General features: G+C 38.6%; 1 protein-coding gene across 3 annotated transcripts in view; it reads right to left on the bottom strand.

The window, feature by feature from the left end:
* Positions 1-12,740, bottom strand: part of ANKRD28 (ankyrin repeat domain 28) — a 218,832-nt gene that overhangs the window by 50,962 nt on the left and 155,130 nt on the right. For all 3 annotated transcript variants that reach the window (XM_072651271.1, XM_072651270.1, XM_072651273.1), the window contains 3 exons: positions 10,478-10,541; positions 7,353-7,421; positions 3,744-3,884 (listed from right to left, as the gene is read on the bottom strand). In XM_072651271.1, the coding sequence (XP_072507372.1) occupies positions 3,744-3,884; positions 7,353-7,421; positions 10,478-10,541 (274 nt within the window). The remainder of the gene's footprint in view (positions 1-3,743; positions 3,885-7,352; positions 7,422-10,477; positions 10,542-12,740) is intronic.

Here is a 12,740-nt window from a genome sequence, read left to right as displayed (position 1 = left end):
CCTTTGCAGTGGTGGCTGATAAATCATGGGTGATTCTGACTACAGTTCCTTGGTACTTGAATTCTTTATTTCTGGATGATTATCATGTTTTTCCTCTGATGTGGAAGTTCTGGACTTTGGCTATGGTACTTCTGTATGTTTCAAAAATTTTGTGGATCCAATACATCTGGACAGTTTTCTTTTTAGGCTGGTTTTTTTTATGGTCATGGGTTTCAGGTAGTTTGATGATATGCAAAAATGTTTTCTTCTTGATTTGTTCTCCAGGTCAGTTGCTTTTGCAATGAGATATTCATTTGTCTTATACTTTTTAGTTTTATGACTTTACTTTAACATTTCTTGTTGTTTCATTAAGTCTCTGGCTTTTGTCTGGCATGTTCTAGTTTTTGCAGAGGTTGTTGCTCAGGAAAAGTTCTGTGCCTCTTGGGACACGATGTCCATTCCCTTTCTAGATCCATTTTCTTTTCCAGTCCTTCCCCTTTAGCCCTCTCATTTCATGGGTAAAAACATTTTAAAGTCTTAATTCTTGCTTTATCTTTTCAAGAAGTCTAGATGAACTTGTGCCTTGGATGTGTTTTTCACTGAGGTTTTTTTTTTCTTTGTAGATATTTTAAGAGTCAACCTCTTCGAGGTGTGTGTTTTAAATATCCTCATAATCACAACAGCTTTTGTGGTGGGATTCATTTTTCTTTGCTCTTTCTTCCAGCTTACTTTGAGACTTTGGAATTTATATTAAATTCAGGCTTTGTGCACTTCCGGAGGAATGTCTGGCTGTTTCTCTATTGGGATAACGAATACTATATTATTCTAGAATTTCAGGGAAAGCTCAGGTTGGGAACCTGAAAGCTTTCAGCACTTGCAAAATAATCTAATCAAGGGCAAAACCTATTTATTGTCCCTCTGGGGTGAGATCTGCAAACTTCTGACATGGGTTTGGGTCTGAGTAACACATCTACTGGCTTGCCCAGGTGGAGTTCCAGGACCCTGCTGTGGGACTCAAATCAGCTACAAAGCACTACTGGTTTAGAGGGTCAGAATGATGGACTTTCTTTGGGTCTGGGATACCTGCCCTGCTTTGTTCCTTTGTAGGCTTCAGACTGAGCTGGAGGGTGTAAATGAGACCCTGCTCTTCTCCCAAGGTCAGAACCTACTTCTTGCTAGGTACATAGCCTATGGCCTAAACCTCTTCTCACCCTAAAATGTTGCCCTGACTTATGCAACGATCCTCTCCTATATCTCCCTGAGATTTGGTGAGACAGAAGTGCCAACTGGCTGTTCTCATACCCTACACAAGTTTAGGAGCCTCCATATAGGATCCGAGGACCTTGTCGTGCCACGGTACATACCCTCTCCTTGTGCTGGAATACTGCTGGCTAGACCCCATGTCCCAGATTTTCCCATAATTCATTTTAGTGCCTTTTCTGGGTCTATTTAGAGGAGATTTTTTTCTGTGTGTTTTATCTTTTTGGAGGGAGGGGGGTCAGGAAGAAGCTCACTGTCTTCTTTCTTTCTGATATTCTGCCATTTTGGTTCTGGCAAAACTATGTTATCATTGACATTCCTTTAGTCATTATATACATTTTTCTCTTGGTTCTACTTTTTTGTTTGGTATTAGCTCAGAAGTGTTCCTTTGTTTGTCTGAAATCCTTAGGTTCATCTTCTTATGGTACCATAATGTGCCATTAAGCACACAATATACAACAATATACAACAATTTGTTTAGTCATTCCTCAATCAATAGGACTCTTAAAAAACTGACTGGTTCTCTGTGCATCTTGAGTCCTATTGAGATAAGGAAGTAAGAGGAAGTAAGATTTTTTTACATCTTAAGAATTTCATTTTCAACTCAACTATGCTGAATTCATCTACAGAAATTTAGACCGTAATCCGACCTTCTTCTCCTCAGGTTATTGTGACACTACTCTATCTGTTTCTCTTTCTACTTGATCGCAATTCCTCAGTTTTTGTTAATGAATCTTCATTCAAATCACTAACCTTGAACGTTGCAGACATTTTTGTTCTGGGTTCTCTCCTCTCCTCTCCTCCCTAATTCAAGTGGTGATCTCATTGGCTCCCAGGGATTCAGTTGTCAACTTCTCAAATTGACTTATTCAGTCTTAAGCACTCACCTGCCCTCCTGACATCTGTCTATGAACATCTTGAACTGGATGTCCCACTGACACCTTAAATTCAACTTGTTCAATACTGAACTCATTGTCCCCCCCCCCCCCCCTCCCCCAAACTCTCTCTTCTTCCTAACTTCCCTATTACTGTTTAGGGCAAACCATTCTCCTTTCCTAATACTGTTAAATGCTCCTTATCACAGTGAAGGAATTCAACTAAACCCAGAAAAGACAGATTTCTTATACAGATTTAAGGGAGAGAAGTCACAAAAATTTTAAATTTAAAAAATTTAATACAGAAATAATCCTAAGAAAGGAATTATTATGGTATCTTGAAGATGGGCTCACCTGGTCACCCAGGCTTACAACCTACGTGTCATCCTTATAAGACTCCCTACTCCTTTGACCTCCTATGTGCAGTCAGATGTCAAGTGCTATTGTGTCTATTCTGACAACATCTCCTGTATATGCTCGCTCTTCCTCTCCTCTGACACTGTCACCACTCTGGTGCCAGTACGCATCAGTTCATGTCTAGACCATTGCCACAGCCTTCTGGTGGGTATTCCTGCCACAAATCTCTTCCTACTGTATAGCCTATTTTCCATTCAGCTGTCAAAACGATTTTCCTAAAGTGAAAGCCTGACCATATCATCCCCCTAATAAGATAAACTCTAGTGTCTACCTATCATCTCTTTCTAGGATCAAATTTAAAACTATTTATTGGCATTCAAAACTTTTCATAACAAAACCTCCATCATTTCCCAGTCATCTTACACCTTCCCCTAGCTTTCATATACTTTGTGAACTACTAACACCAGTCTCCTAATGCAGCATTTTTGTGGGCATGGAAAGACCTCCCTGCTGGCTTCCTTCAAATCCCAGGTAAAATCTTACCTTCTACAGGGGATTTTCCTGACCTCCCCTTAACTCTAGTGCCTTCTTCCCTTATCGATAACTCCAGTTTATCCTGTATGTAGCTTATTTGTACATACCTGTTTGCATCTTGTCTTCTCCACTGGACTGTGAACTCTTTGAGAGCAGGGTTTGTCTCTTTTTTTTTTTTTGTATTCCTAGCATAGTTCTGGCACAAAGATAGTTGGCACTTAATAAATATTTGTTTGCTGACCATTTTTTCTCTGAACCTTTCGAAATCTGTCTTCCCCAAAATCTAAGGTACATGCCAGACTATATCTGACTTTACCCCTTCCTTCTGGTGAAATGGTGGCTCTCCCAACAAGGTTCCTCTCATTTCATTCCCGGCAATCATTCCTCCTACTTAGTAAAATAAGAGAGTTCAGCTGGGCTACAGGAAGGGGTTTGTGCAGTGAGAGTGGCTTTAGTTGGAATCTGAGTCAGTGGATGGCGAGTGGCAGATGGAGCCCAGATGCTGGGGCTATGCAGGAAAAACCAGGATTTAAGCACAAACATTTGCAAAACTATTTTTCCTATTTAGACAAATAAAAACATAATACAAATGCTATACTTATTAAAGAAATAAAGGTCTGTCAGTTAAGAATTTATGAAGCACTTAATGTGTGCTAAGCATTGGGGATACAGAGACAGACACGATTAAAACTGTCTGACATGCAGGCTGAACTTTGGTACCATCATCACCATACTTACTTGCCGTCTGTATCTGAGGTGGCTGCATAGTGCAGGGGTGTACAGCCTCTCTCGTCCAGGTCGTTCACACTGGCTCCTGACCCCACGAGAGCAAACAGGCACTGGTAATTACAGTTGGCTGCAGCGTAGTGGAGGGGGGTTCTTCCATGTTCATTTCAATAAAGAAGAGAAATAGACACCAGTAAACAACTTCAGAAATAAAGGCAGATTTTGTAAAGTCTTGATGTTTGAAGACAGACAGAAGTCACTTAAAGCTGATGTTATATAAGTTTGTCTCCCTTATGTAGAAGGTTGAGGGTGGGCTAACTGGAAGATCAGAAGGAGAGAATCAGGTAGCAGGGAGAAGAGAAAAGGATATTCCTGTTCTAAATGCAGAAAACTGGAAGGAAATAAAGAGTAATAAAACCACAATAAGAACTGAGATGTCAGCTAGTTTTCTTAAACAAAAATGGGTTTTCACCCATTTACACTTGACAATTCAGAAGAACTGCAGTTTGTTTTAATGTCAAAAGAATATCTGCAATTTTTTCTTTGCTATAATATTTGCAGAATGCTATCAGAGAATTGAAATTGCATAAACATTAGGAATGAAAAGAATCAAATGAAATATAAAAGTAACAAACAGTAAGGAAACACTGTTCATGGAGTCATTTCTTCTCAAACCTATATAAATTTACAGTGTAATATACTTCATTTCCTTTTACTACAAAAGAGAGTTTTAAGCCAACTCCAATTACCTAGGCAATTCCAGGCTGGCTTCCCTGAGCACCCTGAATATGCTTCAGCTGCCCTCTATAACCTTTCAGGATTTCTGGGGATACAGACTAATTTTAATTTCAATCACATCAAGGGATAATTAAAAAGGTAAATCTGCTACGAAGGCATTATGTAACTACACATGAATCCATAAAACTAATTTTTTTTCCATTAGCACTCATTAAGAGCTTTTTATATTGCATCTCAAAATAACTATGAAGTCATACAGATTTTTAATCTTGGCTTTCCCCTCATAAAATGTTACCTGATATATTAATTTCCTTAGTATAGAAATCCAATCATATTGTTTTATACATATTCACACATCCCTCCCTACATATGCATATGCATAAATTGGACAGGCACTAGTCACTACTAGGTGGGACTCCCGGCTGGTTTATGGTCTTCCTTCCCTGCCTAATTGACAACCAACAAGGAACATTATGTTTTTGAATGTTTTCACCACTACTGGCTTCAGAGAACCAGAATTATCTGCCTGAGTTTTAAAGAAAAGCATCTGTTGTGGCAACACAAAAAGCATTTTTACTGTGTGAGTCCTGTGGAGATTTCTGGAGGAGGGTGATAGGATGGTATTAGGGACAGCTGCTTTGGGTTCTGATGAAGTGCAACCCCTCTCCTGGTTAAAACCAGCTCTCCTGTACCCTTAATGGCACACCTTTCAGGTTTCCTCCAAGAACTCTGACCACCCTCCTCAGCCCTGTTTTCTCAATGCCTTCTCACCCACCAGCTGTCAACAAACAAGTCATCTTCTGTGTCTCCAACACACCTTTCCTAGGTGCTGACCCCTCTCTATCTGTCAGCTTCCTTCTTACAGGCAAAGACCTAGGACAGCCTGGAGGTTGCAGGTTCCCCACCCTGGTGAATCTGTCCACTCTTGACGCCTCCACTTTCTAACCCTATTACTGACTTTTTCACCCTCATTTTATCTGGTTTCTAATTGCTAACTGCAATGATCTTTTCCTTCTTCAGGTCTCTGCAGCCTCTGACGCGGTTGACCTCCTTCTGGACAGTCTTTAAGGTCTTGCTTTTCTAATTGTGCTCTCTCCTGGTTCTCCTACTTGTCACTTGTCCCTTGGTTCTTCTCAGTCTCTTTTGTTGAATCACCAATCAAGTTCCATCCCATTAGCAAGAAGATACCCCCAGAGACATGTCCTAGGCCCTCCAACATTTTTTATATTCCTTTTTTATGGTCTCATTAGCTACCAAAAGTACAGTTATAACCAAAATGCAGACGATTCTCAACATTTACAGCTTTAGTCCTTATCTGTGCCTGCACTCCACTTTTACTTCTCTATAGCTGTCATATAGACATCTTCACATGACTGTCCAACAGGCCACTTCAAAATCAACATGTCCAATGAAATCAGAGTATTTTCCCTAAAACCTAAAACTTCCTTCAAACATCTCTAGTTCTGCTGAAGGTACCTCCATCCTTCCAAGTCACCTGATTCCCATCTTGGGAGTCAATGATTCAAAAAAATCAATCAATCAATCAATCAAGTATTCATTCAAGCTCTTATTAGGTACCAGTTACTGGGTATCTAATTATAAACAAAAAAATCCCTGCTTATAAGAAATGTACATAGACATAGAGAAGGCAACACATATGTAGATATACACACAAATATACGTAGCATCAATATATATTGAGTACAACGTATTCAAAGCAATTCAAGACAAAATAATTTAGGAGGGAAGGCACTAGCAGTCAGCGGTAATCTAGGTAGCCTGCTTGTAGAAGGTGGTGTTTAGGATGCATCCAAAGGAGGGTGGCAATGCACAGGACATATGGGATGATGGAAAGTTAGGGGTTCAGGGTGATACTGGACAGAGACAGGAGGGGTTTGCCGCTGTCATCTCCAGCTTGTTTTGCAAATGAGGAAACTGAGGCAAACAGGGAGAAGTGACTTGCCCAGGGTCACACAACTGCTAAGTGTATAAGACCAAATCTGAGCTCAGGAAGATGAGTCTTTCTGATTCCAGGCCCAGCAACTCCATTCAAGTGCCCTGCCTGCCACTTCATGTGGGCCTTAAGGTCTTCTTGACTAGACTCTTGTAATACAGCATTCCAACTGGAATGAAAAAACTTCCAGTTTTTCTCTCCCCAAATCTTCCACATGGCTGCCAAAATAATCATCCAAAAGCCTAAATCTTGCCATGGCACTTTCTTGTCCAAGTGCCCTATTGCCTCTAAGATAAGATGAGCCTTTAAACTCTTGACACGATCTGGCCTAACACTAAACAAACTGAGCAAAGTGCTGTTCGCCCTGTGGACAACATTTGTCTGCACAGACTTATGCCCCATGCTGGTGAGACGAATTCATTTCCTGAGAACCTTCAAGTTCTTGCACCTGCCCTGGCATCAGGGTGCAGGTGAGGCACTCATTTTACTACTGGAGGCCCTTCTGACCCTCCTGGTAGGACTCCCTAATTCAAAATACTTTGCTTTAGATCCGAAGTAGAATGCAATCTCCTTTCCTTGAGGGAAGGGAGTATAACTCTTTTTATCTCTGAATATTCCAAACCTAGCACAGTATGCCTTGGATTCAGCTGGTACTAGTAAATATATATGTTTCACTGAACTAGACATACATGAGAATAAGTAGTTAGGATGTAGTCCTTTGAACTCTCATTAAGATCCCCTCAATGACTCACTGATATACTGCAATAGATAAGCAAGGCTCACTCACTTAAAACTACTAGCATCAGAGATGGTCTTTTCTGGTTTCCATGTTATGGCAAATAAAGTCATAAACAGCATTTTGAGTTAAAAAAAAAAAAAAAAGGAAAACAAATAAACAAGTCACAAAATTAAAATATATTACATCCTACCTCCCAAATTTGTCCTTTTTGTTGAAGTCTGAGCCAGTATTAAGTAAAAGATTTAGGCACTCCAAATTCCTAATAATGTCAAAATAAGCTCAATTAAATGTCTTATAAAAGTTTTTTAAGATAATTCAATAATAACAGGTTACTATTAATTATTTTCAAGTTAAATTTAATTAGATGACAATGTTCTTTATAAATATGAAACATTATTAACTAATGGCAGAAAAAGAAATGTCACATCAAAAGGGCACCTTTTATAACACGTGATGGAACAGATTAATGGAATTTAGACAAAACTTGTGCTATCTAATCTTTTAAAGTCACATGTTATAAAATGAGTTATAATGCAGATGTAATGAGTAACTTTTAATAATAAGGAATCTAAATATCACATGTTGTGCTTTAAAATATTCCCCCTGATTTTACATGTCTTATAAAGTATAAAATGTTTAAATACTTTATTTAATCCTTGAAGTATTAAATAAAATACACACTAAATTGGGAGTTTTTACAATTCATTAGAAATTACTATGAAATGAGTTTGGGATTAAGGGTCTTGCAAAAACACTTTTTGACAACTTACTGAGAAAACTTGATAGGCCTTGCCTTTTCAGTCACCATATCAGCCCCTGAATAACAGCAATGTCACTGTTTTACTTACTGCGAGCAGGAACACTTGGACAGGGGTGCTTTAGGGGATAAACCTAACTCACTGGGCCACTGTGGCCCAAGAACAGGAGACATGCCTATGCTGGTAAGGAAGCCTGGACAAAGGTCTAACCTGGTGCTCAGGGCAGTCAGGGGAGCTATGAGGGTCTGACATAATTAGAGCTGTACTTCAAGAAGACTAGCCTGGTTGCAGTATATGGAGGGTAGATTGGAGAAGAAAAATTTTGACTCAGGAAGTACTATAATGATGGAAAGATAGGAAGCATGTTAGGGTGGAAAACACCAAAACAATTCAGCAACTGACTAGAGGAACATAGTATCATATCAAAGAATGAAAAAAGGGCAAAAATAATGGCACCTCTAAATGAAACAGGAAAATGAGGAGCAGCCACTGGTTTGGTACAGAAAATGTTTCCCAAGTGGCACAATATGTTAAAGAGTCAAATCAATAATTTCTGAGTTGAAAGGGAATGATGATTGCATATGAATTTATGAATGTCATATCTACTACATAGATTACATGTAATCATCCATTCAGACAAAGAAATGGGCTTCATTTTAACTAGGCAGACGTAATTATTACTGTCTTCTCTTTCCTTAAAGAGAAATAAACCTGATGGCAATTTGTGAGAATACAAGAGAAAGCAAGAGAACCTTGCTAAAGCATACAATCGTTGTCAGGAATCTGTGTGATTACAGCACCTCTGATCTAGCCGATTTCTCTAGTTTGTGATCCATCCTCCACAGAACCACAAACTTCATGCTCCTCCAGCATAGATCTAACCACCTCATGACCCTACAGGCTCCAATGGTTCCTCACTGCCTCCAAGTGAAAACAGAAATTCCTCTGTTGGGCACCAAAAGCTTTTCACAATCTGCCTCCAGCCTGTCTTTTTAGGTTTCAGCCAATCAGATGTCTGTGCTATTCCAGGTCCCAGGCAGCCTCCCTCCATCTCCTTGTGTTTGCACTCTGTTCGCTTCTATCTTAAAGCTGGGCTCCAGGGCTACCCTACCACAGCTCCTCCCCCATCCTCCTTTCCATGAGCTTCTTGAGGAAGGGACAGTCATTTCTGGCTTTGCGTACCCAGAACCTAGCAGGGTGCCAGAAACATGGGAGCTCTTAAAGGTACATGGAAGAATGAATATATGATGAAATGCAACACTCATAAAGAAGTTGCTCAACTTTCTTTTGGTGTCTGTTTTCTAGAAGAATAATTTTTGGACTAGAAAAGAGAGAATACCAATGGCTGACAGCAAGATGAAGACCAAAAACCATCAGGATTCTAAGAGGAAACAGAAAGGCCCTTCCTTTAGAAGCTTATGCCAAAGGAGGTATACTCCAGGAAAGGGAAACAACAGACAAATCTGCCCAGAGGACCAGGGTGAGTGGCAGTCCTCTGATGAGCTCATCAGACCCCAGCTGCAGCTCCATGTTCTCTTAGGGGATCCATGCTAGAAGAAGACTAAGGATAAACTGCCGTACCCAGAGGACAGTGAGCTGGGTGTCAAAAGGTCCTGGGTTTAGGTTACAAGAGGATGAGTTAAAGGAATTGCAGGTGTGCAGTTAAGAAAGGAAGACTTGCCAACTGTCTTCAATTATCAAGATTGTCAAGAGGAAGTCACCTTGTTTTGCTGGACTGAGGAAGAAAGAATAAGACCAAAGCAAACGAGGCAAACTGAAGGTGGTCATAAGGAAGAAACCTCCTCGTCAGGAGAGTGATTCAGGAGTAGAATGGACTTGTAAGAGGGAGCTGGTCTCCAAGCACAAGTCAATGGGGACCTTTCTCCATGCTACGGGGAAGCTTCTTGTTCTGTTGCAGCTTGGACTTGAGAGCCTCAGGGCTTTCTTCCCCCCCAGGTTCTGTGAGCCATAAATGTCAGGGTCCACAGGCATGTTTCTACTTTTTCTATGGAACATCTAAAAACATGGGAACCAATGATCATCTAAAATCAAAATGTTTCCAGTTCCTAAACATTGTGCCCCAAAAGGTTTTATGTATTTTCCTGGCTCCTTGTTTTCCCTCTCTCCTGCTTCACAGATCATACACACAACACTTGGAGCTAGAAGGATCTTCAGAAATCATCCAGGTCATGCTTCATTTTTACATGTGAAGAAACTGAGGACAACAGGTTGTTAAATCCACGTCCTGTTGACTCATCATCCAGGGTTCCTTCCTTCCCACCTTGCTACACTGCTGCCTGCTTTAGATGTCACCATACAGCGCAATGATTTAATAAATTTAACCTTTCTGTGTTTGAATCTTCTACTTCTCTGAAAAAGGGAATAACACCAGAGACACTAAGACCAAGCACAGTCGTCCTCTCTGACTTTTTTTTTCTGTTTAATGCCAATAACTTCTCATCTCCTGTATGTCAAGTTTACTGACAATTAATAAAAGCAATAGGAGAAAATTGCCTTGACTAGATTTTTTTCAACATATAAAAATTGTGAAACATACCCTCCAGCTGCAGCAGCATGAAGACAAGTCCTGCCAAAATCATCTGGAGTATCTATGTCAAATCCTAAAAAAAATAATTAAATCTTTGGTGACATAAAGTATAAACAAAATTTCTGCCAAAATAGTCCAGGAAATTTTCATGCAAAAGTACCATGCGTAACATCACTTGTAAATTCAGCATCTGTAAAGTTGCTGAACCTGATAACATAACTCCTTTGTGATATACAACATTAGGAAGAACTTTATGTTTTGTGATGTTCTGTTGTTACTGTTATTTGAGATTTCATACAAAGTCCTCGATGCTTTAGTTTACCTCTGGTTCCCAGCAGGAAGAAATGCAAAGGTAACATAAACAATACTCTCTCTCATGTTTTTAAATATTATAACTGTTATTATTAGCATTGTTATTGTATTGTATTATTAGTAAACACAATATAAATATTAGTAAACATATAAAAAATAATTTGATCAACACAAAACAGAAATTAACTTTCAAAATTTACTGAGAAACATCAATAGAACAAGGTTCCATAGTAAGAAAAAATAACTAAACAAAACAAAATACCTAAAACAATGACTAACTTTTAAAAACATATTCAAAAGACTTTCTTGGGGCTTATTTTTAGCTTTGGCTAATCAGTACTCTAGACCACAACTTTTTATATTTTGCCTACCTGACTCCAAGACTAATCATACTATTTTGAGGGTAAATATAGGTCCTTAGGCTGACCTAGTTTGGGAATATCTACTGACTTTTTGCTCTAATTAACAGTATAAACAGAAAATGAGAGTCGATTCTATTGATGTGATGAGTTCTGATGCACCAGGTGGAACATGAGATCTTGACCTTTGTATGACTAGTGTCACAGACACTAAGGCAGTCTGGTGGACCCAGTGGGATCATTCCAGAATGCTGGTTGTTGTCCACATTCGTAACTGGAGGAAATACTAAATTTCAGTCAGTAGTTACTGAAACAGAGTTGCTCAGTATTTCTGATAAAGACCTCATTTCTCAAATATATAGAGAATTCATTCAAATTTATAAGAATACAAGTCATTCCCCAATGGATAAAAGGATATGAACAGGTTGTTTTCAGAAAAAATCAAAAGCTATCTATATATGAAGAAGTGCTCTAAATCACTAATCATTAGAGAAATCCAAAAATCAGACTGGCTAATATGACATAAAAGTAAAATAATAAATGTTGGCGAGGATGCAGAAAAATTGGGACACTAACGCAAGGCTCGTGGAGTCATTAACTGATACAAACATTCTGGACAGCAATTTGGAACTACACCCAAAGGGTTATAACTCTGTACATCTCTTCTGACCCAGTAATATCAGTTACTAGATCTGTATTCCAAAGAGATCAAAAAAAGGGAAAAGGATCTATTTGTACAAAAATATTTACAGCATCTTTTTGTGGTGGCAAGGAACTGGAAATTGATGGGAATCCTAATAATTAGGGAATGGCTGGAAAAGTTGTGATATGTGATTATGATGGAATACTATTATACTTTAATACACCATATTGTACTGTGGTAAGAAATGATGAGCAGGTGGATTTCAGAAAAGCTTGGAAAGACTTATATGAAACGATGTAAAGTGAAGTGAACAGAACCAAGAGAACATCGTACACGGTAACAGCAATACTGTACAATGATCAACTGTAAATGACAGCTATTCTCAGCAATACAATGATCCAAGTCAATTCCTAAGGACTCATGATGAAAAATGCTATCCAGAGACAGAACTGATGGCATCTGAATGCAGATCAAACATACAATTTTTTCACTTTCTGAATTTTTTCATGTTTGCTTTTTTACCTCTTTGGATCTGTGTCTTCTATCACAACATAATTAACATAAGTAATAAGTTTTGCATGAATGATCATGTATAACCTATTTCAAATTGCTTACTGTTTCAATGGTGTGTGAGGAAGACAGAAAATTTGGGACTTAAAAATTTTTTAAATGAATATTAAAAATTGTCTTGACATATACCTGAGGAAATATATTTTTAAAAAATAGTTGCTCTTCTAGTTTGCACTTGTATATCAGTATAAGTTGTGCATTAGAAATAATGTAGAATGAACATTATTATAATAATATATAATTATTATTATATTACAATTATAATTATTATATAATGAACATCCTCTTCCCATGGAGGTTAGTGAAAACAAAGATGGAATTTTTTTTCTCCTCAACCTAACTCTGTAGACCCTCTGATATAGTGGAACCTTGGATGTATACAGATCCT

Source organism: Notamacropus eugenii, chromosome 3 (genome assembly GCF_028372415.1).
Source record: "Notamacropus eugenii isolate mMacEug1 chromosome 3, mMacEug1.pri_v2, whole genome shotgun sequence".
Taxonomy (NCBI): domain Eukaryota; kingdom Metazoa; phylum Chordata; class Mammalia; order Diprotodontia; family Macropodidae; genus Notamacropus; species Notamacropus eugenii.
The sequence above is the reverse complement of the archived record's forward strand: the minus strand, read 5'-3'. Positions and strand labels throughout refer to the sequence as shown.